Source organism: Balearica regulorum, chromosome 13, assembly GCF_011004875.1.
Source record: "Balearica regulorum gibbericeps isolate bBalReg1 chromosome 13, bBalReg1.pri, whole genome shotgun sequence".
Classification (NCBI taxonomy): Eukaryota; Metazoa; Chordata; class Aves; order Gruiformes; family Gruidae; genus Balearica; species Balearica regulorum.
This window is the reverse complement of record NC_046196.1, coordinates 3050889-3074654: the sequence shown is the minus strand read 5'-3', so window position 1 is coordinate 3074654 and position 23766 is coordinate 3050889. Positions and strand designations below refer to the sequence as shown.

Sequence of the window (23766 nt, the reverse complement as noted above, 5' to 3'; positions counted from 1 at the left end):
TCCACCACGGCTGCTAAATTTAAAACTGAGGGTCCTGTAACCAGGAAAAGAGCAAACTGAAGTCAAAGTTTGATTTTTGGGGTTTGGGTTTTTTTGGCAGCTACAGGCAGAGCAAGGCTCTGGCCCTGAAAACGTTAAGCCACGAACCAGAACTCGTTCAGACTGCTGCGTTTAATAAAAGCTCTGAGATGGTCCCACTAAACGCCACATTTCTCTCCCTCCCCCAGCTGCAGCGACCCCCTCTGAGCACCGTCACCTCACGCAAGAGGCAAGGCATGAAACATGCCTCGAGGTTTCACCTAAACCTATATATAATTTGGTAATTCTCTCTCTCTTCCTCACTCCATGCCGCACAGGAGCAAGGTCCGCAGCCTGCCCGTGCTGCCGGGACTGTGTTCCCTCCCCAGGGAGGGCAGCCAGACAGCGCAGAGCTCATCCCCGCCACGCAACCGGCTCAGTTTGACTCAGTTTTGGGGCACCGACACGCTGTTTTTGGAGCGGTTACGGGACGCAGAGCCTCCGCGGGAGCTGGGATCTGTTTACCTTACCCATAGCTCAGCGGCACTGCTGCACCCCAGAACCGTTCCCTTTAACCGATTATACACCAACCACGAGGCTACCTGGGAAAGCTCTGCCCCTCAACCTACACGTTCCCGTCACGATAAAAAGCATTTGAAGATGAACCAAAGGAAACTTTCAAGTTAACCAGACGTTTATTAGCATCTATGTAGGTGGAGAGGTTGTTCCAGTACATAAGCAACGAGGTCACACACAGGTGATGGAATCATTTCATATTCAAGCAGAGCAGGTTCCACTGAGTTGCTTCATTTCTTCCATTCATTCTTCTCAAAATCCCACTGGGCAGAGATGCCCTCCACAGGATTAATCCTCATGTCCAACATCCTCTTCGTCTGCATTGACAGCCACTCGTCAGAGAAGGTGTGCGGAATAGGGCCGTACACTGCAATTCAAACGCATGCGGAATTACATCAGGACGCAAAACAACCAAGTTGGGAACAGAGGTAAAAGTTTTTCTAATGGAAAGCTTTTTCCCCCAAAGCCACCAGCACAGATCACAGGCACGCCATCACCTGTCCCAACCTAAACCACCTTTTTGAAGCATTTAGCTCAGACCAGATTCCTGCATTGATTCTCTAGCGGTTTCGTAGAGGCTTGTACCAAGACAAGAGCCTTCTCAGCTTTCACCGTGAGCTGACGAAGCCTCAAGATGGAGAGCAGCTCATTTAACCGCCTACTCTGCCTCACGGCAGCTGCAGGCTCCCTCGAGGTAGGATCGTTAGCCGGGAAGGAAGCCAACCACGGCAGAAACCCAAATGTTGACTACCAAGGCGGCAATAAGCTTTAGTGACAGCGGGATTCGCAGAGAGGGGAAGCTCTGCGATCGTTAGCGTACCACCGCTCTTTCCCCTCCCTGTCCTCTCCTCCCACCAAAGCTCTAGCCACCAACGTCACCTTCCTGAGCATTTATACCACGTACCCACCAATCTCCATGAAGTTACAACTCCAGAATTGAGTTTTCAGAGATTAACAAACAGCAATTGCCAGGAGGAGGTCACTGGAATGGAACACCATTCCGAACCCCCAAGCAGTTTCTGGAGAATTCTCTAATTTCCCATCAGCTATCAATTGATCTTGCTCTTAATTTAAGAGTTACTGCACTGTATGGCATTTACTTACTATAATGTTTCTGCCAAATGAGGATGAGACCAGTTACACCAAGAAAGAACAGTACTCCACCGAGGACGGTCTTCCATTCGTTTGATCCTCTGTTCATTTCTGCATAGGTCTCGTTAAATTTGATACGATACACTGGGGGGGGAAAAAAAAATGTTTAAAACATCAAATCATTTCTATTTTGCCTGTGACTTGCAGGCAACGCACCGCTCTCCAGAGGGAAATGACCAAAGCCTAAAGCTGACTGAAAGGGAAAAGCCTGACAGAAGGAGAAATGGAGCTCTCCTTCCTTCCTTCCTTCCAATTTCCAGGGCGGTTACTGACCACGAAGCTTCCCAACACAAATAACCTCAACGGGAGTACTGGTATCTCAAAAGGCTTCTCTCAGCTTTGCCAATAAGTCCCACACTATTTTGAAGTTCAAACCAACATTAGGTTTGGCGAGTGGTTAGGAATATTTGAGCAGCTCCCAAAAGAGTTTTACAGCTCCTCGCTGTGACACGGGGACACGGCACGGTTCCCAGGTCAGGGTCTCACCAACGAACCATGGCAGCAGTTAGAAAAGATGATGCAGTTTTACTTGCGAGTCAAAAGACCCGCTCAGCACTTTAATTAGCTGAAATTTGGTGATGCTAAGGTCAGGGGTCAATAACATTAAAATATTCGGGGTTGGTTTTACTCAGCTGGACTAACAATTACATATTATTATAACAAAGAGATTTTTTTTCTGGCTTGTTGATAGCAGATGGGAATCAAGAAACAAATACAATTATCACTTATTTTCTGGAAGAGGAAGAAATTACTGAACTTCAGGCACCTAACAGACACCACGGCAAGCGCTTTAACTTTTTGAAACGGCACCAAGAATCCCGGGAACCCAAACCACCCATCTCCACCCGCATATACACAAGGAGCTCCACGGTAATTAACACAGCTCCTTCACACTCGTGTCTCTGCCAGCAGGCTTCAACAGCTGCCTCAGCAGGCGCTGCCCGCGGCTGTTCGTTATCAATAACGAACGTGCAACAGATTAATTGCGTTGTTGCTGGCTGTAAGGTTAAAGTGTGTCATCCCCCCTGCCCCGTTACCTACATTCAACTTTCTCATCAACGGACAGAGCAGTCCAGGATGCCTTTTCCTTCTCTTTCAGCGCTTTCTGCTGCGCAGAGAGGTCCCTTACAAAGGCCACTTCAGGCAGGGGAACGTCACGACGGTCGACATAGGCCGGGAGGCTGAAATCCTCTGCTTTGACAACGCCAGCTGCACGTGGGAACACAAGAGACACCCGTTCAAGCTTCCGACTCCTGCGCAAACATCTCTTACGGGTTACAATACCAAAAAAACCCCCGACAGCTCAGTCAAAATGGTGACGACAGTTAAGGAATCCAGGATGGAAAAGGCTTCCAGATGAAGCATTTAAGACGGGTGCACCTCGGCAATGCCATCTGCTGGCACAGCCCGCTCAGGCAGCTCTCCTGCCACCACGCAAGGCACCAGCCTCGCCAAACCCCCCCTCCGTCCCAGTTCCTTCCTTACCCAAACCCCAGCAGCGGCTTTTTGTGTTGTTCTGGTTTTATCATCCTTACCAAAATACCAAACAGTTGCCACCTACCATGTCCGTGCGCTCGCAGGCAGACGGAGGTGGAAATGGCTCTCTTCCCAACGAGGCTGAATGCCCTTGAAGCCAACATCCTGTCGGGACAAAACAACAGCAGGTAAGGCGGCGGCAGGTGAAGACATCGAACATACAAAGTCAAATAACACCATTTGCTATTTGTCTTTAGAAAAGCAAAGCCAGCCTAGAGGCTTCCTGCCCCTTCTCTGAAGGGCAGTGCATCACACCAAACCGCTCCGGGTTTTTCAGGGACACTTCCCCACTACGGCTACTGGGATGAGTCTTCCTCTCCCCCTTCCCCCCCCCTCCTCCTGTAGTGGCACTCAAAGGCATTGCCTTGTTCAAGTCACCCTGCCGGGACGCTTTCACTCAGTAACACAAGCCAGGAGCCCCAAGTGAGCCGAGCCTACACACACCCCACACCCACTGAGGAACCACCTCAGCAGCAGACAACCCCACGCGTCCGAGGGACGGACGGACGGACACCCAGATAACGGTTTCTCCCGCAGATCCGGGTGCTCACGCAAGGGCTCGCCAGGAGCGGCGCCTCCGCTCCAGGATACGGGTTTCTCACAAGCCCCTGATCCCGGCAAAAAAAAAAATAAATAAATAAATAAATAAATAAATCCCCACACACCCCCCCGCAAGGTGAGCGCGGAGCCCACGGCCCACGCCTGACCTTGGCACGGGGCTCAGGGCGCGGGGAGGCGCCCCCACCCCCCCCACGGTGTCACCCACGGCGGTGACGCCTCGCACCCGCCCGACGTGACGTGACACCGGCGATATGACGCCGCACCGACACGGGGCAGCGCTGAGCCCCCTTCAAGGGGAGGCGGGGGAGGCCGCGGCGCTCCCCTCTCATTCCGCTTCCCCCCCCCACCCCTCCCCGCCTCGAACCCCGGCTGCCCCGGCCTCCCGCCGCCCCCGGGGCTGGTGGAGGTGGCGGGGAGGACCCGCCCTGCCGGCGGCGGGGAGCGGGCAGCCCCTGTACCCCCCTCCCGGCCCCCGCCGCCCGCCGCGGCCCGACGACCTGGCGACCGTCCTCTACGCCGGGCTGCGACCGGAAGGAGCCGCCGAGCGGAAGCGCGGTGCACGCCGGGAGACGCGGGCGAACGAGAAGCCGCAAAGGAGCGGCCCCCGCCCGGGGGGCTGACGGGATGCGGGCGGACCGTCACCCCCTAGCTTTTTACGACAGTGCCGGCGGCGCTTGGCGGCGTTTGGCGACACTTGGTGGTGGGTGGCCTGAGGGGAGCCGGTGGGACCGGGACCGGGGTCGGTGCGCGGTGGCGGCCGTGGGGCTGTCTGCCGCGGCAGAATGAAGCTGACCACGCAGGCCTACTGCAAAATGGTGCTGCACGGCGCCAAGTACCCGCACTGCGCCGTGAATGGGCTGCTGGTGGCCGAGCGGCCGTCTGGCGCCCCGCGCCGCGATCAGGCCGGGCCTCCCTCGCTCTTCGTCGACTGCATCCCGCTCTTCCACGGCACCCTGGCCCTGGCGCCCATGCTGGAGGTGGCCCTCACCCTGGTAAGGCTCTAGGCCTTTCCCTAGGCCTGGGAGCGACGGGCTGGCGTGCGGGGGAGGGGACGGGGGTCGTCTCCAGGTCCTGGCTGAGCTCGGGGGGGGGGTGCGGCCGGGCCGAGGGGCTGGTGCTGAGGGGACGTGGGGCGCTGGGGGCACGGCAACACGCAGCTCTGCCAGCCCTGCGCTAGCGGCAGCCAAATCTGTGGGCTGAGCAGGGTGTTTCTGGAGTGGAAAAAAAAAACCCCGAGGCCCATCCACCGTACAGCTTTCTGCTGGTGAAGCAGCAGGAAACGACAGAACCTTGTAGTTGTGTCTAATTTCTTTTTCGGTGCAGAGAAACTGCTATTTATATTGGTGTCATTATCCCCAAATAACTCCCAGAGGGAATGTCTTTATTCTAAGCAGAAAGAGCTTTTCCCAGCTTACCTTTAAGGCATTTCAAAGCAGCATTGGCTAATTGGCAAAGAGCATGCTTGTCTCCAAGTAAGAGCCTGTAGATGTGTATAAGTACCTATTTCTTAATTCATTTTGGTGTATGTTCCCCATTTATGGAAGCCATTAGCCTAAATAGGAAAAAAAAATTATGTCTCTTCATACTGCAGGGCTTGGGTTTGAAATCTCAGTTGGTATCTTGCAAGCACACTGGTGGTTAGTTAACCGTGGGATGGCCGGGGATGGCCAAGCACTCCCCGTTATGATATCCTGTACCTCGCACGCTGCTGCGGAAGAGCCTTGCAGTAAATCATGGTGGGAGAATCTGTTCCCCCGCCTGTCGTCACACAGGCAGGATGAGAATGATGTTGGGACCGTAGGGCCGGTGATTTCCAGTCTTGACACCCTGGTCGTGAAAACTGGGCGCTATCCTGCACTGGGCCACAGCTCCGTTCCGCTTGGCGTTTGGGGAGAGTTCCTTCGTCAAAACCAGAAGACGGAGGGAGCGAAACATGCTTGGATTTTGTTATAAGAGGGAGTCGGGGTGGGCTGGTGCAAATCTGGAGGCAAAGAAGTGCTTTGGCACCTTCGCTGTAGGTGTAGCCGCCGCTGATGTGAGATCTGGGTGTGATTTGAGACCTGGACGTTTCTGCCTGCTTTAAGACTTGTCATTATTAGCAGGAGAAGATCCGTCCCTTTTTGATCTCTGTAAAAATAATAATTTCTGATTCTTCTAGACTTCTTGGCCTAAATGTTCCCCTCAGTTTAATAGGTTACTTCAGCAAAAAATAACTAATTGTAAATAAATTCCATTTTTCTCCAGTTGAGATGGGAATTTTAAGCTCTTTCTGAAGCCTGGACGTGATGAAATGCAGCCAGAGGCAAAGGAAGGGGAGCTGAGCCTGAGCCCTGGCCATCTAGGTTTGCCGTAACTTCTGTGGAGCACCTAAAATTTGTCAGTCTTAAATATTTTTACACCAGCGTAACAGCGTGGGAGTAACAGAGAAATGTATGTTGTTAGTGTAGTCATTTTCTGCTCTCCCTGCTTACGGTTTTCCTCATGTTACTGCTTGGGAAAATGTAATAATACTGTTGGTAATTGCTTTAATGTAGGCAGGGCTTTGACTGTACCTTTTCAAACCATGGTAATTCATTTTTTCCTCTAGGAATGAGTAAGTGGAAGTTGTTAGCAAAGTGTACCATAACACGTATTTAAAGCGTGTGCAGGGTTTGTCTTTAAATCAGGGTTAGATGTCTTTCTACGGGGTCGGTGGCAGTGAATTTTCGTGAACTTTAGGCCTTCAGTGTAGTTTTCTGGTGTAGATCCTGCTGCAGGATCAGATTATTAGGAAATAAACCCCGTTTCTTGCAACATCTGCAATATCTTGCCACATCTACAGTAAGCAAATCATGGAACCAAAGAAATGGCAGCATCTTATGTATTTGCTCTTGGGGTTTGATAGGAAAAGCTAAAGATCGGAAACCCCTGGCATTTCCCACATTAATTAGGGCTTGCTAAGAAGTATTGTGGTTTGCAGTCACATTTGATGACTCCCGTGATACTTGGCAGCTTTAAAACACAGCGCTTGACAAGAGCCCAAGGCCTTTTGCTCTCGTTTTTTGTTTAAACAAAGGCAAAGGTGTCGATAAACACTGGCACGGCAGCTATAAAAATTGGATTTTATTGTTGTAAGGTTTAAAAGGAGGGCGCTGTCGCCCGTTTCATACAACGTAACGCATAGTTACTGAATAAATTGGTGAGATTAGCGTGGTTGAAACTCGATGTTTGTAGCAAAGCACCTCTGTTTCTAAAGGATTTTGAAGCTTTGGCAGGTTTTGATGGGATCTGTTTCTCTTCCAGTTCGATTACTGCTGATTCTTGGTCAAGCCTGTGGACTGGTCGTACGTGTGAGGCTTTTCTTGAGCCAGCCCCACGAGTTTCAGCTCCTCTTCTCTGACCTGAGTTATCCCAGAACATCAAACGGGAGCGATAGTCTCCAGATTTAATCTGGAAATAGAGGGTACACTTTCAAATGGGCTTGTGCATGCGGTAACTTGTAAAAATCGGAAAAAGTGGTGCTTCACCAGCAGCCGAAGTGCAAGGAATCTACACAATTAGATTTTATTAAACATGCAGCAGCGCTTGAAGGTTTGTCACTCTGGAGGAGAGTGTAGAAGTGTGGGTATTGAATTTGCACTTTGGCTTGTCAATTTGAAATCCCTTTCAAAAATGCAGTCATTAAAGAAAAAGTGAATTAAGTTTCACATGGGGGTTTTTTGTGTGTGTGCGCCTTTGAATTTCTCGGTTAATTGATGTGGTTTTGCAACCGCATCTTCTCAAAAAAAAAAAAAAAAAAAAAAAACCCAAAAAACAAACCCAAGCAGCACTTCCCCCTCTGTTGGTGTGGCTGGCTCCCCCCAGCCTGGACTGCTTCTGATTTTTCAGGGGTGAAACAGGCTGAGTGGAATCAAGACACAATTTGTCCCCCGTTGACTTGCCCTTGTCAGGGCTGGATGTGACTAAAAATATCAGAGACTAATTGATGCTCAGGCTACCCATGGTGACAGTGCCACGGTTAGAGACTGTTTGGAAATTGCAGGTGGAACTTTAATTCCAAACAGATATTTATTTAGTTTTTACGGAAGCAGTTTTTAATTACCACTTGGGGAACTGAGAACTTAAAAACCATACTCTCTCTTTTTTTTTTTTTTTTTTAAAAGACCATTTTCAGAACACAACAAAAATTGATTTAGAACTACAGTTTTTAATTTTTAAATTGATGGAGTTTTTTTATTATTAACTTTAGTGTCTAGGCTTCTGGCTTTAATGCCAAGCTTTCAAGCCATGAACAATTAAAACCATAGTCCTAAGCCCTCAAAATGGGTTTGTAATTGAAACAGCAGTTGGCCCTCAGCTACAGCAGAGCTACACAGCCTTTTTTTATCACATAAATCCATGTCATCCCTCGTAGAGGAGGGATTATTCACATGGCTTTTTTGTTTGCTTGTATATGCAGTCTAATACTATAATTATTGCTAAAAATGAGATTGATTTGACTTACAGGATGCGACAGGTCAACAGCAGATGTATTTTTGGACTCCAGTTTAATATAGCTGTTGAGGGGGTTTTTTTGATGCGTGCTCTCTAGGGACTGCAAAGGAAAATTCTAGCTGCTTTCTCCGCTTCTGTCTTTCAGGGCTCTGTATTATGCTGACTTGATAACCTCAATTATAAGGAGAAACATCATGTGTGTGTATATGTATATATTTTAAGCAAGACAGGCTCAGCAGGAGGAATTCAGATCCAGCGTAAAGCAGAAAGAACAGCAGTGGTGCATGCTGAAACTGCGCTTACAAAAACCCAAAACTACGTAAACTTTTCTACTTGTGTAACTCAAAAGTTGTGTAAATTGTATGCAAATAAATGCATACATTTAAGTATTTACATACAGGGGTTAAATAAAGAGGAGCTGACCACGTCTATAACAGAGATGAGAAAATTTGTGCCAATAGCTCTTTCATCAAATCCTTCTCTTGTGACCGAGCTGGAAAGCATTTGTAGAAAAGTGTTCAGTTTTGGTTGAAAGATTTTAAAGAGTGGAGGATCCACCCACGTTGTTTGATAAGTTACTCCAGTGGTTAGTTACCCTTGGAGGTGAACTCAACTTTATCGCAAAAACCTTTTTGTAATGAAGTGGGCTGAAAAAAAAGATAAACAGGACAAACTTTTTTTGCCTCGCATTTACCTTTCACTTCAAGCTTTATTTGCTAATTAAGGTAAAAAAAATGCTTACGCTGTAGCCTGGAAATGTTACGTTAGAAATAAAATCAACAAGCTCTTTTTGAAATGACTGTACAGTCGCGCGTCTTCTCTCTGTCAGATGAACGCTAACAGAAAATAGCAATAGGTAAGACCTAGGCTCTTCTCCCAGGCAGCGCTGCTGAAGCTCTTTGCTAGTCCTGTCATTCGGATTTAGGCCAGGCTTTGACCGAGAGAACTTCTTGCTCTTTTGCTCCATTTCGTTAATGTTTTCCATCGTTCTCCAAACGTTCAGTTTGGTTTCTCTGTTCTAGTTAAATTAGCCAAACTCTGTGTGCAAGTACCTGTATAAATATATATAAATATGTATAAATTTAAAGAAGCAATTGGCAAAGGTATTGTAATGCTTCAATTGTCGTTTTATTTGCAGAACAGACACGAGATTTCCTTCATTCTGTGGGGGTTTTTCTTCTTTTTTTTTTCCTGGGCTTAATTGTTCCAATTACTTTTCCAGATTGACTCTTGGTGCAAAGAGAATAGCTACGTGATAGCTGGATATTACCAGGCAAATGAACGCGTGAAAGATGCCAGGTGTGTTGGTGCAATATTTCCTTCTGTTTGCTCTTTTATGTTGTACTTTGTACTCTGCCAACAAAAATCACGCACATAAATCGTGCGTCTTGATTAACTTTGACAACTGTCATCTGGTTTCACATTGTCTTCGTGGCGCTGGTGGATGTGGCCTTTGTTCAGGTGCAGAAACCCCAGCCCTTCCAGAATCACTCCTCTTTAGTGGATACTATAAAAGGCCGGTCTTTGAACGACTGCCAACCAGTTTAATTACAGTTGTCAGGGAAATAGCCAAAACTTGCAGGCGTGTTTGCTTGTGCAGTGCGTGTCTTGTAAACTCGAATGGCTCCCGAGTATCTTTTGGAAAGTCTTTCAGAAGTGACCTAATTCTTACTAAACTACTTAATTGTCTCCGAGTTTTATTGAAGCATTTGCTTACGTGGTGAAGGGACACTCTTGTAATGGAAGATGATGTCAGTCAAGCAGAGATAACTCTTTTCACTTATTTTCCCCAGAATTAGTCACTTTTTTCCCCCTGCTAACGAACTCAAATTACTCAATAAGTGGGCCTTCTGGTGGAGCCACAATATAGTTTTAGATCAGTGTATCAAATACCTTCCCCTGTATCTTTTAGACAAATCCAGTGTCAGGACTAATGAGGGTACATCATACTTGCATTTAAAAAAAATATGAGCAGTCTATTTAAAGCGTTATGCTATGTTCCAGTTATTTTGTTAATGTGTATCCTTCCGTCTAAGTAATACTTGTGACTCCTAAGGTATCTAGCAGGGATAAGGGTGTTATTTGTCCTTTCCTTACAAGGGAAATAAATCTGCTGGAGACATTTTTAAGGAGGAGATAGGGTTTGTTCTATTTGAGCTTTGAAGAAATGTCACAGGCTTCATTTGTGTGTTGGTTTTTTTTTAAACTCTGATTTCATTTCTGAAGATAATCAGCACCATGTAGAGATTGTCATCTTTGAAACATGCTAAAATTTTTTCCTTTAAAAGATTATCTGATTTTTGGTAGAGAAGCTGGGCAGTGAGTGGGTTCAAATGCAGGCTGGAGAGCAAACTCGGTTTCTGTTTTAAATGCCTGCCGAGGCAAAGGTGGCTGCAGTCTTTGGTCTGGTAGAAGAAGGTAGGAGGGTGCAAAACGTTGATTCCACATGAAGTGGTCTGCAGTGAACGTTTTGCCATTCAAAAACCCATTGCCTAAGCACAACTAAAATCCAGACCGCGTGCTGAAGAGAGGAGCTGGGGTTTTCTTGGCCTTCTGACTTCAATCAAATGTAGCATCAGCTTGCTATCTTGTTCCTGTTTGTAAGCACGCAGTGTAATTTTCACATGTCTTTAAGCATATTTCCTGCTGGTTTCAGCTGAAATGTCATGGTTCAAATAACACAGTTACTTTTACCTTCTGCTGCAGTCCAAACCAGGTTGCGGAAAAGGTGGCCTCCAGAATCGCAGAGGGCTTTAACGATACAGCGCTCATAATGGTAAATTATTTCATTTCCCCGCACTCCCCTTTCTGTATTGTTACTGTTAGGACCGTGGCGTTATTTGCTGGATCCTTTAACAGAGAAGTAACTAATCTTCTCTTTCCCTCCAAATGCCCTGGGGAAGAGACGCAATGACCTGTAGCCAGTGAAGTTCTTAGTAAGTCTACAGAGAGACTGTGGTTAGTGCTCTGCCATCTCAAAGGAAGTGGATGCCTTCTCTGGTTGAGAGGCTTGAGTGAAGGCAGTGTATTCATGACTGCAGATCCCCTTTTTGCGACTTAAATTCTTTTCTTCTCTTAAGCAAATCATACTTTGCTTCCTTGCCGCAGTGATAAAGGATGTCGGCAGTTTAAATGTGTAAAATTCAGCTTATTTGAAGGTAAAACAGTGGATGAGTTAGTGTAAGGTGCCCTGTTTGTAAAATCTGACTTTTTTTCTTCTGTTTTAATTTCATCTCTTTACTTGGGATCTTGAGGAGGAGGATAAAGTGGTGTTTTTCTGTTGCACACCAGGTTGATAACACCAAGTTCACGATGGAGTGCGTAGAGCCCGCCATTCACCTGTACGAGCTTCACGAGAACAAGTGGAGGTGCAAGGACCCGCACGTGTGAGTAAACTTCAGAGTTTATTTGTGTTCGGGTAGTAAAGGAAAAACGGATTGACTGGTTAAGGGCAAAACTTAGATTGCGATGAGTGATGCCGTAAGGGTGGCGGGTGTAGCTGACAGCACTTTTAAAGCTGGTTTTTTTTTTTTTGCTGTAGTGAGAGAGAGCAGAAGGATTCTGCAGCCAGGTATGAGTATGGTGTAGAGAGTGTGGCTTAATTTCCAGGGTAGAGGAGGTGGTAGTGATTTTCTTTGTGATTACCCTTAATTCCTGGTTGTTTTATGTCCTAGTGATTTTTGTGAAGATTGGAGCGAAGCCCAGAGAATCGCTGCATCTCTCTTGGACAGCAAGTCCTACGAGACGCTTGTAGATTTTGATAATCACCTGGATGATATCCGGAACGACTGGACAAACCCAGAGATCAACAAAGCCGTCCTCCACCTGTGTTAGGGGGGTCTCTACTGACTAATTTATGGGCATTCCCACTATGTACTGAAGAGAGAAAAATGCTATTTTTGAATGTAAATAGAATAATATTCAGTACCTTGTGTGGAAACCCGACTGATTAAAAAGGAGTGGCACGTCACATTGCAAAGAGTGATGTGTCCATAAGCTGGTGAATCTTTTTTGTGAGATTCCTTGGAAGAACTGCAAACTCTGTTACAGCTGTCCTCGCGGACGCCTTCCCAGTCATAGTGAATGTTGCTGCTCCTTCAAAATCAGAACCACTTCTGCTTGTCCCTGCTGTTTGAATTACAAAGGTTTGACTAAGCTTTTCTAATCTTTCGAGAGATTACTTTTTAACGATTTATGGAAATACCTTTCCAAAAAAATCAATCTTGTCCTCAGATGTGAAATTTTAAGGTCAAATACATAAAACGTAAGGTTAACTGTTTTCTTTTGGCCTGGTTTGGAAATGTCATTCTGTCGGCACAGTGCAATGCGAACTGCCAAGGACGAAGTACCGTGCTCGTGTGTCACCTGCTTTGCAGTGGTTTCGCACGACACAGCTACCGATAGCGTGTTAAAGCAGTATTCCCAAATTCCACGGGGATTCCTGCTCTCCGGGGGCATACAGCCACAGTTACTGCTTGAATATGTTAAACTCAAGGTAAAAACAGATGTTCACGTAGCGATTTGAAAAAAGACTGGAAGCGCACTAATGAGTTGGAGTGAAAGTTCTAAACCAGTTTGAGTCTACAGAAGAAGAGGGGAGTGAAATGCTATGTTAATTTTATACAGTCTTTTCGGGGGTTTTTAAACAGATCTGATTTCCAAGTGGCTCGTGTGGTGTCCATTTAAGTAAATCTAAAATGTGTCCCTCCACGTAGACTGAATCCAGGAACGTAGATATACTCTGGTTCAACTTTCGTTGATCTTTCTAATTAATCTTTATTTCAAAGAAGAAGTTTGCTGGGCAATGAAGCTTTATAGCGTCATTTCCTCTTATGTTATTTTATATGCGGAGGTTTTTTGTCAGGTCCTTTGTGGAGTTTTTGATGGAGGAGGGAGGAAGAGGTGGCACGGATGGAGAGCTTCCTCGCTCGCTCTGGTCAGCCTGTGCTTCGTGCACGTGCCTGATGTCGGACTAGCGCTGTTCTTATAAGTCTGCTGCCTCACTCCTTGTGGATGTGTGTCAGACTGTAGTTAAACACAGGCTCAAACTGTGACGGTTTCTCTAGATTTCCTTCTCTTCCTACCCAAAATGTTCTTTACAAGGCAGATCCAAATGATCGGCCTCTTTCCGAGTTCCTGCTTTTTCCTTGATGTTCTTTATTTTAAAACATGAGGGATGGGATTGTCGAAACCTCTTGGTCTTCCTCTGCTTTTTTTTTATTCTATTTAAATAAGCACAAGTTTTCCTCTTGGTCTCAGTGAGAGACGGGATAAGGCTAAAATCCCGTTCTGGATTAAGGAAGAGAACCAGGGTGGCTCCAGTCGGGTCCTGCTGCGGAGTTCCCTGCGGTTCGAATTCCACAAAGCCAGGAGGCGAGGTCTGAGGTTCAGCTCCCTGTCCAAGGAGGAGATGAAGTTTTGAACCCAACAGTTCGGTTCGTCTCCCCGCTATGCAGTAGTAAGGTGTGACGGGAATTACAAAAGGGGTTGGCACTTAGTCAGTAGCCTTTCCTAAGTGTGAGTCAGGCTTGCAGGAAAGGAAAATGTTTTCTCTTGTTGAAGGAAAACATGTACCTCGCTCACAAGCAGCAAGATAAACGCGTTCCAGTGGCTGTTTTACTACAGTCAACTGCAAATCATACAGGCTGCAGGAAGAGGACTGTCTTATTTTGTACAAACACCTCATGAAATCTAACCTCTTGTTCCAGGGGCAGATTTTTATCTTAGGTTAGTGGTATGAGATTGTCAGCCATCTAAGCTGGTTTGTCTCCTGAGCCACAGGAAATGTATTTCTTACTCTTTGTAACTAGCTGTCATAATCAAGCTTTGATCATATATATGCTAATACAGTCGAATCTTGCAGTACTCCCCCCTGACCCTCGTAAGACAAAGCACAATGTATATCCTCGGTCCGTAACCTGATGGAAACAGTCCCTGGGACTAACTTTACTGGAAGGGGAGCAGCTTTTAATGCTTTGTGTACCCCTATTTTTTATCTTCTGTTTGCTTTTAAATGAGGTCCTTTGAGTGTTTTACCACCAGTAGAAGCTGGGGCTGGCTTGAAGCAAAAAAGGACAAGCACTGCTGTGCTCAGATCTTATCTCACCTGTCCTATTTGCATTGAAGGCTGGACAAAAGGCAGCAATTTCATAAAGGCAAGGCAGCCAGGGTGGCTCTTGTGAAAGAATGAGGAAGCTGCCGGGCTCAGTGAAGGCTGTGTTCCCCTTTCCTGCTGATGTACCAAACATACCTGCAGGAGCAAATGCTGGTTTCCTGGCCAGCCGATCAGCCGGATTGATCGGAGGAATTCAAGGTAACTCCTTTTACAACTTTTCGGGGAAGGCTTCTGCGTCTTCATTGCTGGGGTCCTCATGAGAGTTGAGAAGATGGCACTGGGCATGGGTGTCTTACTCTTTTTTGCTTTGATAGCAATGACATGCAGGATTAATTCTTTTTTTTTTTTTAACCTATTCATTAAGATTTTGAAACTCGGCACTTGCCAACCCAGACGTTTAACTCCCAGCCCTTCCCCTTTCCCGCATCCATAGGCCCTAAAGCAATTGGAAATGCAAAATTCTTCTCATGTGAGATTCTTTTTTCCACTCTCAACCCTAATATTTCAAAACTAATCAATAGACCCCACAAGTATCTGTTGCAGGATCCACGTGAGTGCTCACCTTGAGTTCTTTAGTCACAAGGGGGAAAAGGAAGAACCTAGAGCATGCGTTGCTTCAAACAAAAACTCCACGTCCAGATCCACCTTGAGAAACCCAGATGGGAGCAGAGAGTCTGGGGGGTCTATAGGTGTTTGCACCGAGAAATGAGCAAGCGCAGCAGCCTGGCACTGGAGTTTTCCCCCTTTTCCCCTCCCATCCGCTGGCTGAGCTGCTCGTGGGACATTCCCTAGCCGATGTCAGCGTGAAAACGGGCAAAGACCTGACGTGTGTGCAGGAGGCAGACGAGCAGTTCAGCTGGCGGGACGGAGGAGCCGCAACCTCTTCGCCTGGCACAGCTGGAGCTGAGGGCAGACAGATGTGCAGAGCCCAACCCCGCTCCGCACGGCGCTGCAGAGATGAACCGTGAGAGGTGACCCCCCCCCGCCCCCAAGAATTTCTTATCTAAGTGGCAGGGATGTGCGTCGAGGAGAGGTGACAGTGACGGATGCAGGAAGCAAAGCCGGGTCTCTTTGCTCCCTGGCTAGAAGCCTAATCGCTGCACTCTGCTGCTGCTGCTATTTGTAAAACGTCTCGAGATGCTCGGGTGGAGGAGGGCATTACCGATACGGAAAGAGGACGCGAATGCTAATGGAGGAGGCTGTTAGTGGGGTGGACTTGCGGTTGACTGCAGCTTGGAAAATGGCCTCAAGGGGAAATGTGCTCAGCGTGCATTTGTGAGCTGTGCTTCTAGTTTGTGTTTTAATTCGGCTCCTGGAGCCGAGCTGAGTCGCCCACCGTTGCCTGTGGGAGCTGCAGCGAGCTGGGCCGGATCGGACAGACCGGGTTGGGCAAACTGCTTCCGTCCCGTGCTCCGTTACTCCCAACTCAAGTTAAACATCTCAACGCATCATACTCCTGCGCTGCAAACTCCTCTTTTGCTTTACCCATCGCCCTGCAACCGGCCCTCCCGCAGCAGGCAGCGGTTTCTCTGTGCCGAAGTATCTGCTGAGGACTTTATCGATTTTTATTTATCTTTTTTTTTACTGTCGCTTTTAGACTACATTTTCAGCCAGCCTTCTCATCCAAAAGTACACCCTAGCTGCGTATTTTCCTTTGGTTTTCGGCCGTCGCCCTGTGAAAGGTGGCAGAGGTGGATTCGGAGAGGACGGAGGCAGGTTGCTGGCGGGGGGTTTCCAATAACGGGACCGCAGGAAAGGTGAAAGCGGTCCGTGCTCCTGCACGGTGAGCTCAGAGCTTTGCAATCTGCTGGAGCTGTGATGAAGGAAGTGGGGAAAACTGCTCTTAAAAAATACCCGGTAGGTGGGCTGGGGGGAACGGGTAACTCCTTGAGTGCTTCCAGGCAGCGCCGCACCGGCTGCAGCGTGGCAGCACTTTAGCTGGATGCGGGCAGGACCGGTGCCAGGGATGTCCCGGTCTGCGCAGCGTCAGCCCATGAGGGCCATGAGAAACAACGCAGCCCTTCCTAGAAATGCCCTCCGGAGCTTAAAAGATGGACCTAATTGAAAAAATATATCGAGGTTGTACCAGGGGATAAAAGGGAAAGCCGGGCTCAGATTAACCTAGAGCTCAGCGAGAGCAGAGAAGCGCGGCGGCCGCGGCCAGGTCCCTAAACCAATTCCCAGCCACGGCCTCCCAGCCGCCCGCTGAATCCATGCCCGGCAGGGAGGCGGTTTGCCCTGGACGCAGGTCTGGCAGGAGCGCTCGGCACGCTCTGGTTTTGTGCTTCAGGTACGTGCTCGCTTTCCGCTTTGCTTCCTACCCCTCCGCCACGGCAGCTCCTGGCTCACTGGTGAGGGCTGCTGCCACAGCCCCGCGAATTTTGTTTGGGGGTTGTTTTCTGCCTGCACGGTTCCTGCCGGTTGTTCGGGCTGCCGGTCCTGCCAAGATTGGGGAATGCTGGAGCTCCTCCAGTTTCACCGGAGCCTGCATCTTCAGCTGCTTCCTCGTGACATCCTCCTCCCTTCCCACGCCTGGCATCCCCTCCGGGTACCGCTCGCCTGCCCTGGCTGGCTGCGAGCTTCCCCTGGCGTGGGGCTCCGGGAGCGGGTTTCTTTTCCCCTCCCAGCACCTACTGCCTTCTTGCCACCTCCAGCCTCAGCAAGTCCCGTGCAGTGGCCCTCCAGCCCCCTTCTAGGGCAATTCCCAAGCCAGGCTGGGAGCAGCCCTCTCCCCTGCACCAGGGCAGGAGGGGGGGAGCAGGCAGCCTCATCGCCCCATTCACACGGAGCCAGGGTGCCGTGTGGCCTGTGTTAGCAAACCCTGGGACTCCCTGACACAGAAAGCTGCTTCCCCCCCCGCTCCTTTCCAAGACAAGCCCAGCTGGTGTTTGCCGGAGCAGCCCCTTCGAAGGGAGCCAGCAGAGCGGCTCCACGGGGGGCTCTGCTCCGCTGGGCTCTCCAGCCGAAGCTTTTCTTGTGGCCGGTGCTTGGAAAACACATCCCTCTCCCTGCGGTTCCTCTGGCATCTGGGGAGCTGTGAGCTCGCCCTGCCCTTCCCCTTCCAGCCAAGTGATGGGGCTGCCCTCTGTCCTCCCCCCTCATCGGTGCTCCAGCCCCCTCCACCCTCCTCTGCACCAGGGCAAGATGGTGCCGGTGGGTTGGGAGCGCTGAGCCCGGGGAGAGGAACAGCCCAGCTGCCCAAGGGCCGCGGCCAGAACTGGAAACCAGTCACTGGCCACTTCAGAGGGCTGCCCGGGGTGGTTGCCTGGGCTGGAGAGAAAAGCCTCCAGCTCCATACTGACCCACCAAGGAAGCTTGATGAGCCCATCTTCTCCTTCCCCCCGGTCTGCTGGCTCTTGGTGGGGTTTGTCCAGTTGCCTTGATGTGATGCTCAGCCCCTGGCCCCGCCACGGGAGCTCCTGGGAGAGACCCAGAGCGGAGGCAAGGCTGCATGAGGGTCTCGTGGTGCCCGTGGAAAGGGGATGTCTGGACTCGGGACTCAGATCTGCCCAACGCCGGTCGTCCGGGCGCTTTCTCCAGTAGCGAACGGGACTCTGTACCTCGAGGTGGCCGGCTCCCACCCTGTGAACTTGCCCAAGGATGTCTCTGCTTCGGTGGGGAGGAGAGGAAGGGGTGTGTGATGCTGTGTTTGTGCCTGTCAGGTGTCGCCACGCCAGCTGGAGCCGCGCTGCAGCCTGCAGAGCTAACCACAGTTATTTCAGCAGGCTGGTGTTTATGTTTACCTCCCTGCCGCAGCAAGCCATCGCTTTCGGTCGCTCACGGGTTTAGCAGCAACTGCTGCTTCAGGTCAGGCTAATTCTAGCCCTTTTGAGTTTGGGGATGTTTGTTCTCGCCCAACAACAGCAAACAGGTAGTTTTGGAGAGAGGCATCAAAATAGCTGATGTGGAGGGGGGATCGCTGCTGCTCGGGCCAGATTTGTGCTGCAGTGAGGGGTCCCTGGCCCCGCGGGATGCTGCGCGCGCCGAGCTTGCCATGGGATCTGGAAACACCAGCCTTACCAGGCTCTGGCTCAAACCTTGTCTTCTAGCTCTTGGACTTTGTAGCTGAACAGGCTGAAAAAACCCCACATGAACCAGTTAATTTGTCTGTTTTTCTGGGGCAAAACTGGAGCCACGGATTGCAAACGCCTCTGCCCTGGGCTCTGTGTCCAGGGCCGGTGCCTGCAGCCGGGGCTGTGGCCTTTCCCCTGTGCCATCTGCCCAGCTCTTGAGCTTGAAGCTGCGCAATAACTCCGTTATTTGATAAATCAGAGGAGCCGGATCGGAGAGCGGATCAGCCCTTTCCATATTGGTGATTTTCATCGAACTCCAGCAGAAGCTGGAGAAAACCCACCGTTTCCCCTCCCCGCTCCCCTTTACGCCCATCCCAGCGGGGCTTGGTCTCGTGCGTGGGGGCTCAGATCTCACCGGAGACCTCCCAAACTCCTGGGATCAGCTCGCTCCGATCTTCAGGCGAAGTTCAAAGCTTTCCCTTCGTTCCTGCCTGCAGCCGCGGGGTGTTTAATGTGCGGCCGGCATTCCCCGCACGCCGGCGTGCTGGATGTGAACCGCTGCTTTTTCAGCTCTGTCTGAAAACGAGCCGTCTCGGGGCCTCACCTCTTAATTGCGGAGGAGGTGAACGTGAAAAAGCCTCCGGCTGTTTTTAACGCAGATGAAGGCGGCTGCTCCGGAGGCAGAGCCTTCGCCCGAGCATCCTTGCAGCAGGGTGGTACCTGACCCGGAGCTCTCTGGTCCTGGGGGTGGTGAGAAACCCTCCGCTTGGTGCTGTTCCCGCTGCTGGGCCGGTTTTTGGGCTGGCAGGTCGGAGGGGAGGGGGAAAAGACCCTCTCTGGAAGCTGGAGAAGGTGAGGATGGTCCCAGAGGCTGGAAGCGTCGCTGCTCTCTAGACGTTAGGACCTGAGGGATGCCGATGGGTTCTGCCAGAGCTGGGTGTGGGACCCTCATACCAAACTGGTACTTGCCTTTCTAGGCACTTGGTAGCCCCTCTGACTGCTTGTAGGGATGCTCGGTGGTCCGATGGGTTCAGCTGCAGGCAAAGGGCACTCCTGCTCCTCCGACTCTCAGCACCGAGCTGGATTGTGCAGCGGGGTGAGAATAAAGCAGCGTTTCCTCATCACCCAAGGGCTTTGCTGGGCTTGGATGGGGCTGGAGGGGGGGATGGATGGGAGGAGCCGGGATTCCGCTAACCTGATTACCCAGGTTAGAAACCAACCCTGCAAAAATCCGAGCCGTCTCGCTGCAACCTCCTCCTGCCCTCCCAGGGCACGGCTGGTCCTGAGCGGGAACCCCGCACCCAGCCTCGCCTCCCTGCTCCCCTCCTGCATCCGAGAGCAGCCGGGCACGGCGGGGAGGTGGGATGCAACGGCAGGCACCGTGCCTCCAGGACCAGGTAAGTGTCACCCCCTCAGAGCACCGCGGTCGACTTCAGCCCCGCTCCCCGGCGCACCCCCAGCCCCGCACGCCGGCTGAGCATCCCCCCTGCCGCGCCGCCGCAGCTCTGCCGCCCGGGCAGCACGGCCGCCGCTCTAGTGACGCTTGCGATGAACGTCTGGGGGTTTTTGGAGCGTGAACTTGTCGGGAATGCAAATGTTTCTTGGCCTGGTGCCGGTACGGGAGCAAAGTTGAAGCCTCAGCACCAACCACCAGAAATCCTGCTGAAATGCCGACGGGGGGGAGGATTTCTCTGCCTGAGCATCTCTCCCGGCGCTGTGAGCAAGCGGTGCTGGTGTTTGGCCACGGCGGGGGTGCAGGGCTAATAGCCAGCAGCGGTGGGGAGGGGGGCTGCTGCGTCCTGCAAGGGCTTGGCCGTGGGGGTCCGGTCCCTGAGGAGACCCCCGTGCACCGTGGGGCTGGGTCTCCCCGGCACAACCCTCCTCCAGCCCCAGGGTGGCTGGTGGTGTGAGCCAGCAGCAGGTGCCAAAAAGCAGAGAATTTGCCTCAAAACGGGTTTCTTGATATTTGGGTGGCCACAGCGATAGCTGCAAAGCAGGGATTTGAGGGGGACTCTGCTCCCAGCCCTGACGCGGGGGTGTCACGGCTCAGGGTCCCTGTGGGGAGCTGATAAAAAAAAACAGAATTAAAACCGGCGATGGCAAGTTCCCACTTCCCCTTGCCGGCTGCTGGCCCGTGTCAGGGCCGCTTGGAAAGGCATCGTAAAGCCGTGGCCGAGGTCAGGCAGGGGCAGCGGAGGGTTTGCTTGGCTCTCCACGTGTTCCAGAGCTTGGAAGAGCCGAAATGACTCACTGGCCCTCATCCCAATAAGCTTTTCCCAGCAGCTGTGGGCAGAAGGGATGCAGATTTCCCAGTAAAGGGATTTGTAGGCAGAATAATTTTCAGCCTCTTTAAAAAAAAAAAAAAAAAAAAAAAAAAGTGTCCCGCAATGGGAATCATCCACCCGAAAGCTCTCGGAGCGTCGGGGATGTCCAAACGGAGCAGGACCACGCGCTCCCTGGCATCCCTGCCGCTCGGCTCAGCCCCGAGGGAGGCAGCCTGGGGTGCGATGCTGCAGCCGAGCATCCCTCTATTTCCTGTGTGTGGGCTCGGCGTTTTCAGAGAAAACGCCGCTTGCCTTCATAAATAACGACTTGATCCCTCCTGCTCCTGACCTTCTCGCCTGCAAATGTTTGCAGCGCTGACCCCCAGGAGCGGAGAAGCCGGGATGGGGCTCCCTGCTCAGCAACAGGCTCCTTCTCCACCCTCCCAAAAAGTTCCTCCCAAAACTTGGCGGCTGAGATTGAGTCACTAAAACGCTGTGACATCACCAGCGGTTTTTGCTACCGAGCAGTCATGCTTCCTGTTATGCCCAGGCACCCGGGTGCCTATAGATAGATATATATACGCACGCATAGGTGCGTGCTTTTAGTGAGCGATCGAGTTCACTCTCCTTCCTCCCGGCATCGCTTCCCGCAAACCCTTGCCTCTCTTTTGCAGTGCCAGCGGCGAGGACCGGCGGCAGGGCTGGAGAGCTGGGTCCCGCTAAGAGGATGAAAACATGGGGCTCAAGTTATCCTGCCTGAAAGGTAGGTTTGGGTGGGCGTTGGGGTTTTTCCTGCTCCCTGAAGGCATCTGGGGGATGGTTGTCCGTGGAGGAGCTTTAGGTGTTTCTGCTGTGGGCAGGATCGGTGCGGTTTGGCATCCTGGTGGCGTTTAAGCGAGATCCAACGGGTGACCCGTTGCTCGTGAATCACCTCAGAGCCATTTTTCCCATCCCCCCCCCCCCCAACCAAGCTCTATAAAAATTATAAGGGTCCGGTCGTACGTTCGTTCCTGCATCCTTTGTTCCGAGCATCTTTGGGTTGATGGCATCCTTCAAGAAATCATGCGGGGGTTGCTTAGAGGTGGGAAAGAACAAGGATGGGATGCTTGGGAATGAAGGGATGGGATGCTCGGGGTCAGCCCGGAGGCCGGGAGCCGGGGTACCCCGGCTCCCGGCCTCCGGGCTGACCCCGAGCATCCTTCATTGCTCCTCTCTCCCTGGGAATATTCCAACCTAGGAGCTTTCTATCCCGCTTCTTTCTCCCAAGCTTTAATTTCCTTAATGGAGTTAAGCTTGGGATGGCGGCGGCGATGGCTGCAGAGAGAGGAAAGCGGGAGCTTTTAATGCTCCTGGCCTCGCCGGACCGCGTAAGCAGGGCGAAGGCTGGATATCGCATCCCCCATTAGCTTTGCATCCCCTGAGCAGCTCGTATTAATTATCCTTGGGGTCGTTAGAGATGGGAGCTAACGAGCATCCCTCTCTAAGATGCAGAACTGTTTCTTCCCTGGTTTTTCCCAAGCTCAAACCCTAGGTGAGATGCTGGCTGCGATGGATGTGGCTTTGGATTCGTCACCCAAAAATAAGCTCTGCGCCCATGTGCCCCCTCCCCGTGTCAGGTGGGGCTGGTGGTGGAGGGTCTGGGGGATTTGGGGATCCTACAGACCCCCCCCCAACCCAACACGGGGTGAGCAGAGAAGGGAAACTGAGGCAGACAAGGAGTCCTCATCCTGCCTCTGATCCTCCCCAAAGCCGGGGCAAATCTCTGAAATCTCCCCCTGCTCCACCAAACCCCTCCAACGAGCTTGGAGTTCTGCAATAAAATCAAAGACACACCCCCCACCCCCCCTATTTTCCAGCTCCCTTACGTAAGGCAGGGCTTTATCCTTAATTAAAAAGAGATTAAAAATATCAGTGTCTGTCCCCTCCGGGCATTTTCCTGCTCGGGAAGAGCGGAAACCTCCCTGGCTGCTGCCTGCGCCGCGCGGGGCTTTTCTCCTGATTAAAAAAAAAAAAAAAAAACCCAGATTAAAGCGATCTGCTCCCCAGGGAGGGTGGGCAGGTGGTCGTGGGGGGCTACGGTATCTGTATTGGACACCCCAAAATCAGACACCTGGTTGCTGGGGCAGCTGTGGATTCTCTAGTGGCTCGTAGGTGGTTGAGCCGGCCATGGGAGGAGGGCAGGGAGGTGGGGGATGCTGCAGCCCTGCGCCTGACCTCCCCCCCGTCCTGTTCCCCCCCCCCTCCCCCCCATTTCTTCAGGCTTGAAGACGTGCGTGAGCAGCGGGAACGGCAGCGGCGGGACCCCGGAGGCATCCCCGGGCGAGAAGCGCCTGCACGTGCCCTCCATCATCGTCACGCCGCCCACTCCCACGGGGACCACGCTGTCCCGCGAGGCTCGGCGCACAGGGGGGCCGTCACCGTGCACCCAGTGCTGAGCGTGGGGCCAGGGGGGGGACGCACACACCAGCCCGATCTGTCCCCGCTCCGCCGGGATGGAGCCAGAGCCGCCGGGATGCGAACTGGCCGGATCCAGCACCCCGGGAGCTCACCGGGGACACGCGGGGCACCCACCCCACGGGTGGGTTTGGACACCGGTGACTGTTTTTTCTCTCTTTTCCTAAAACCGCCAGGGAGGGGGTGGCACGGCGCAGCTCCTTCCCCGTGAATAAAGCCCCTGGGGCTCCGCACCCCCCCGGTTTGACACCCGCCGCCTCCCTCGGGCTGTGTCGGCGGAGCGATGGCAGGGGGGGAGCCGTCCCCCCAAAAAGCTGCCCCTGTGCCGAATAAGGGGGCCAAAAGCGGGGTACACCCCGCCAGCCCCCTCCTCTCCGCTTGGATTGAAGAAGCCGGTTGCAAATGGCACCGGAAAAATGAACTCAACGTCGTCTGCATCCCGCCCTCACGGCCCCGCCGCATCGCCCGCATCCCGGGGAGGGAACCGGGGGCGACGCGTCCCGGGGAGCGGCGGCACCAGGAGCCGGCGGGAGAGGCGGGAGTGTGAAAGCAGATGGAAATTTAATTTTTTAATGACAGCAGCAGATGGCAAAAGACACGCAAG

At 51.6% G+C, this 23766-nt stretch overlaps 2 protein-coding genes across 3 annotated transcripts; one reads left to right on the top strand and one right to left on the bottom strand.

Moving 5' to 3' along the window:
• Window positions 1-694: 694 nt before the first annotated feature.
• On the bottom strand, window positions 695-4474 carry COX4I1 (cytochrome c oxidase subunit 4I1). The gene is made up of 5 exons (XM_075765334.1): window positions 4341-4474; window positions 3308-3387; window positions 2788-2955; window positions 1699-1830; window positions 695-961 (listed from the first exon to the last, which is right to left on the bottom strand). Exons 2-5 carry the CDS (start codon window positions 3384-3386, stop codon window positions 825-827), a joined length of 516 nt encoding a protein of 171 aa, XP_075621449.1. The 5' UTR covers window position 3387; window positions 4341-4474; the 3' UTR covers window positions 695-824.
• A 30-nt stretch (window positions 4475-4504) lies between these two features.
• Window positions 4505-12595, top strand: EMC8 (ER membrane protein complex subunit 8). Of its 2 annotated transcripts, none has more exons than XM_075765332.1 (5): window positions 4505-4835; window positions 9539-9615; window positions 11023-11092; window positions 11608-11702; window positions 11991-12595. In XM_075765332.1, exons 1-5 carry the CDS (start codon window positions 4626-4628, stop codon window positions 12148-12150), a joined length of 612 nt encoding a protein of 203 aa, XP_075621447.1. In that variant the 5' UTR covers window positions 4505-4625; the 3' UTR covers window positions 12151-12595. The 2 variants fall into 2 exon arrangements, with proteins under 2 accessions (XP_075621447.1, XP_075621448.1); XM_075765333.1 differs by lacking the exon at window positions 11991-12595 and adding an exon at window positions 11858-11950.
• Window positions 12596-23766: the final 11171 nt, after the last annotated feature.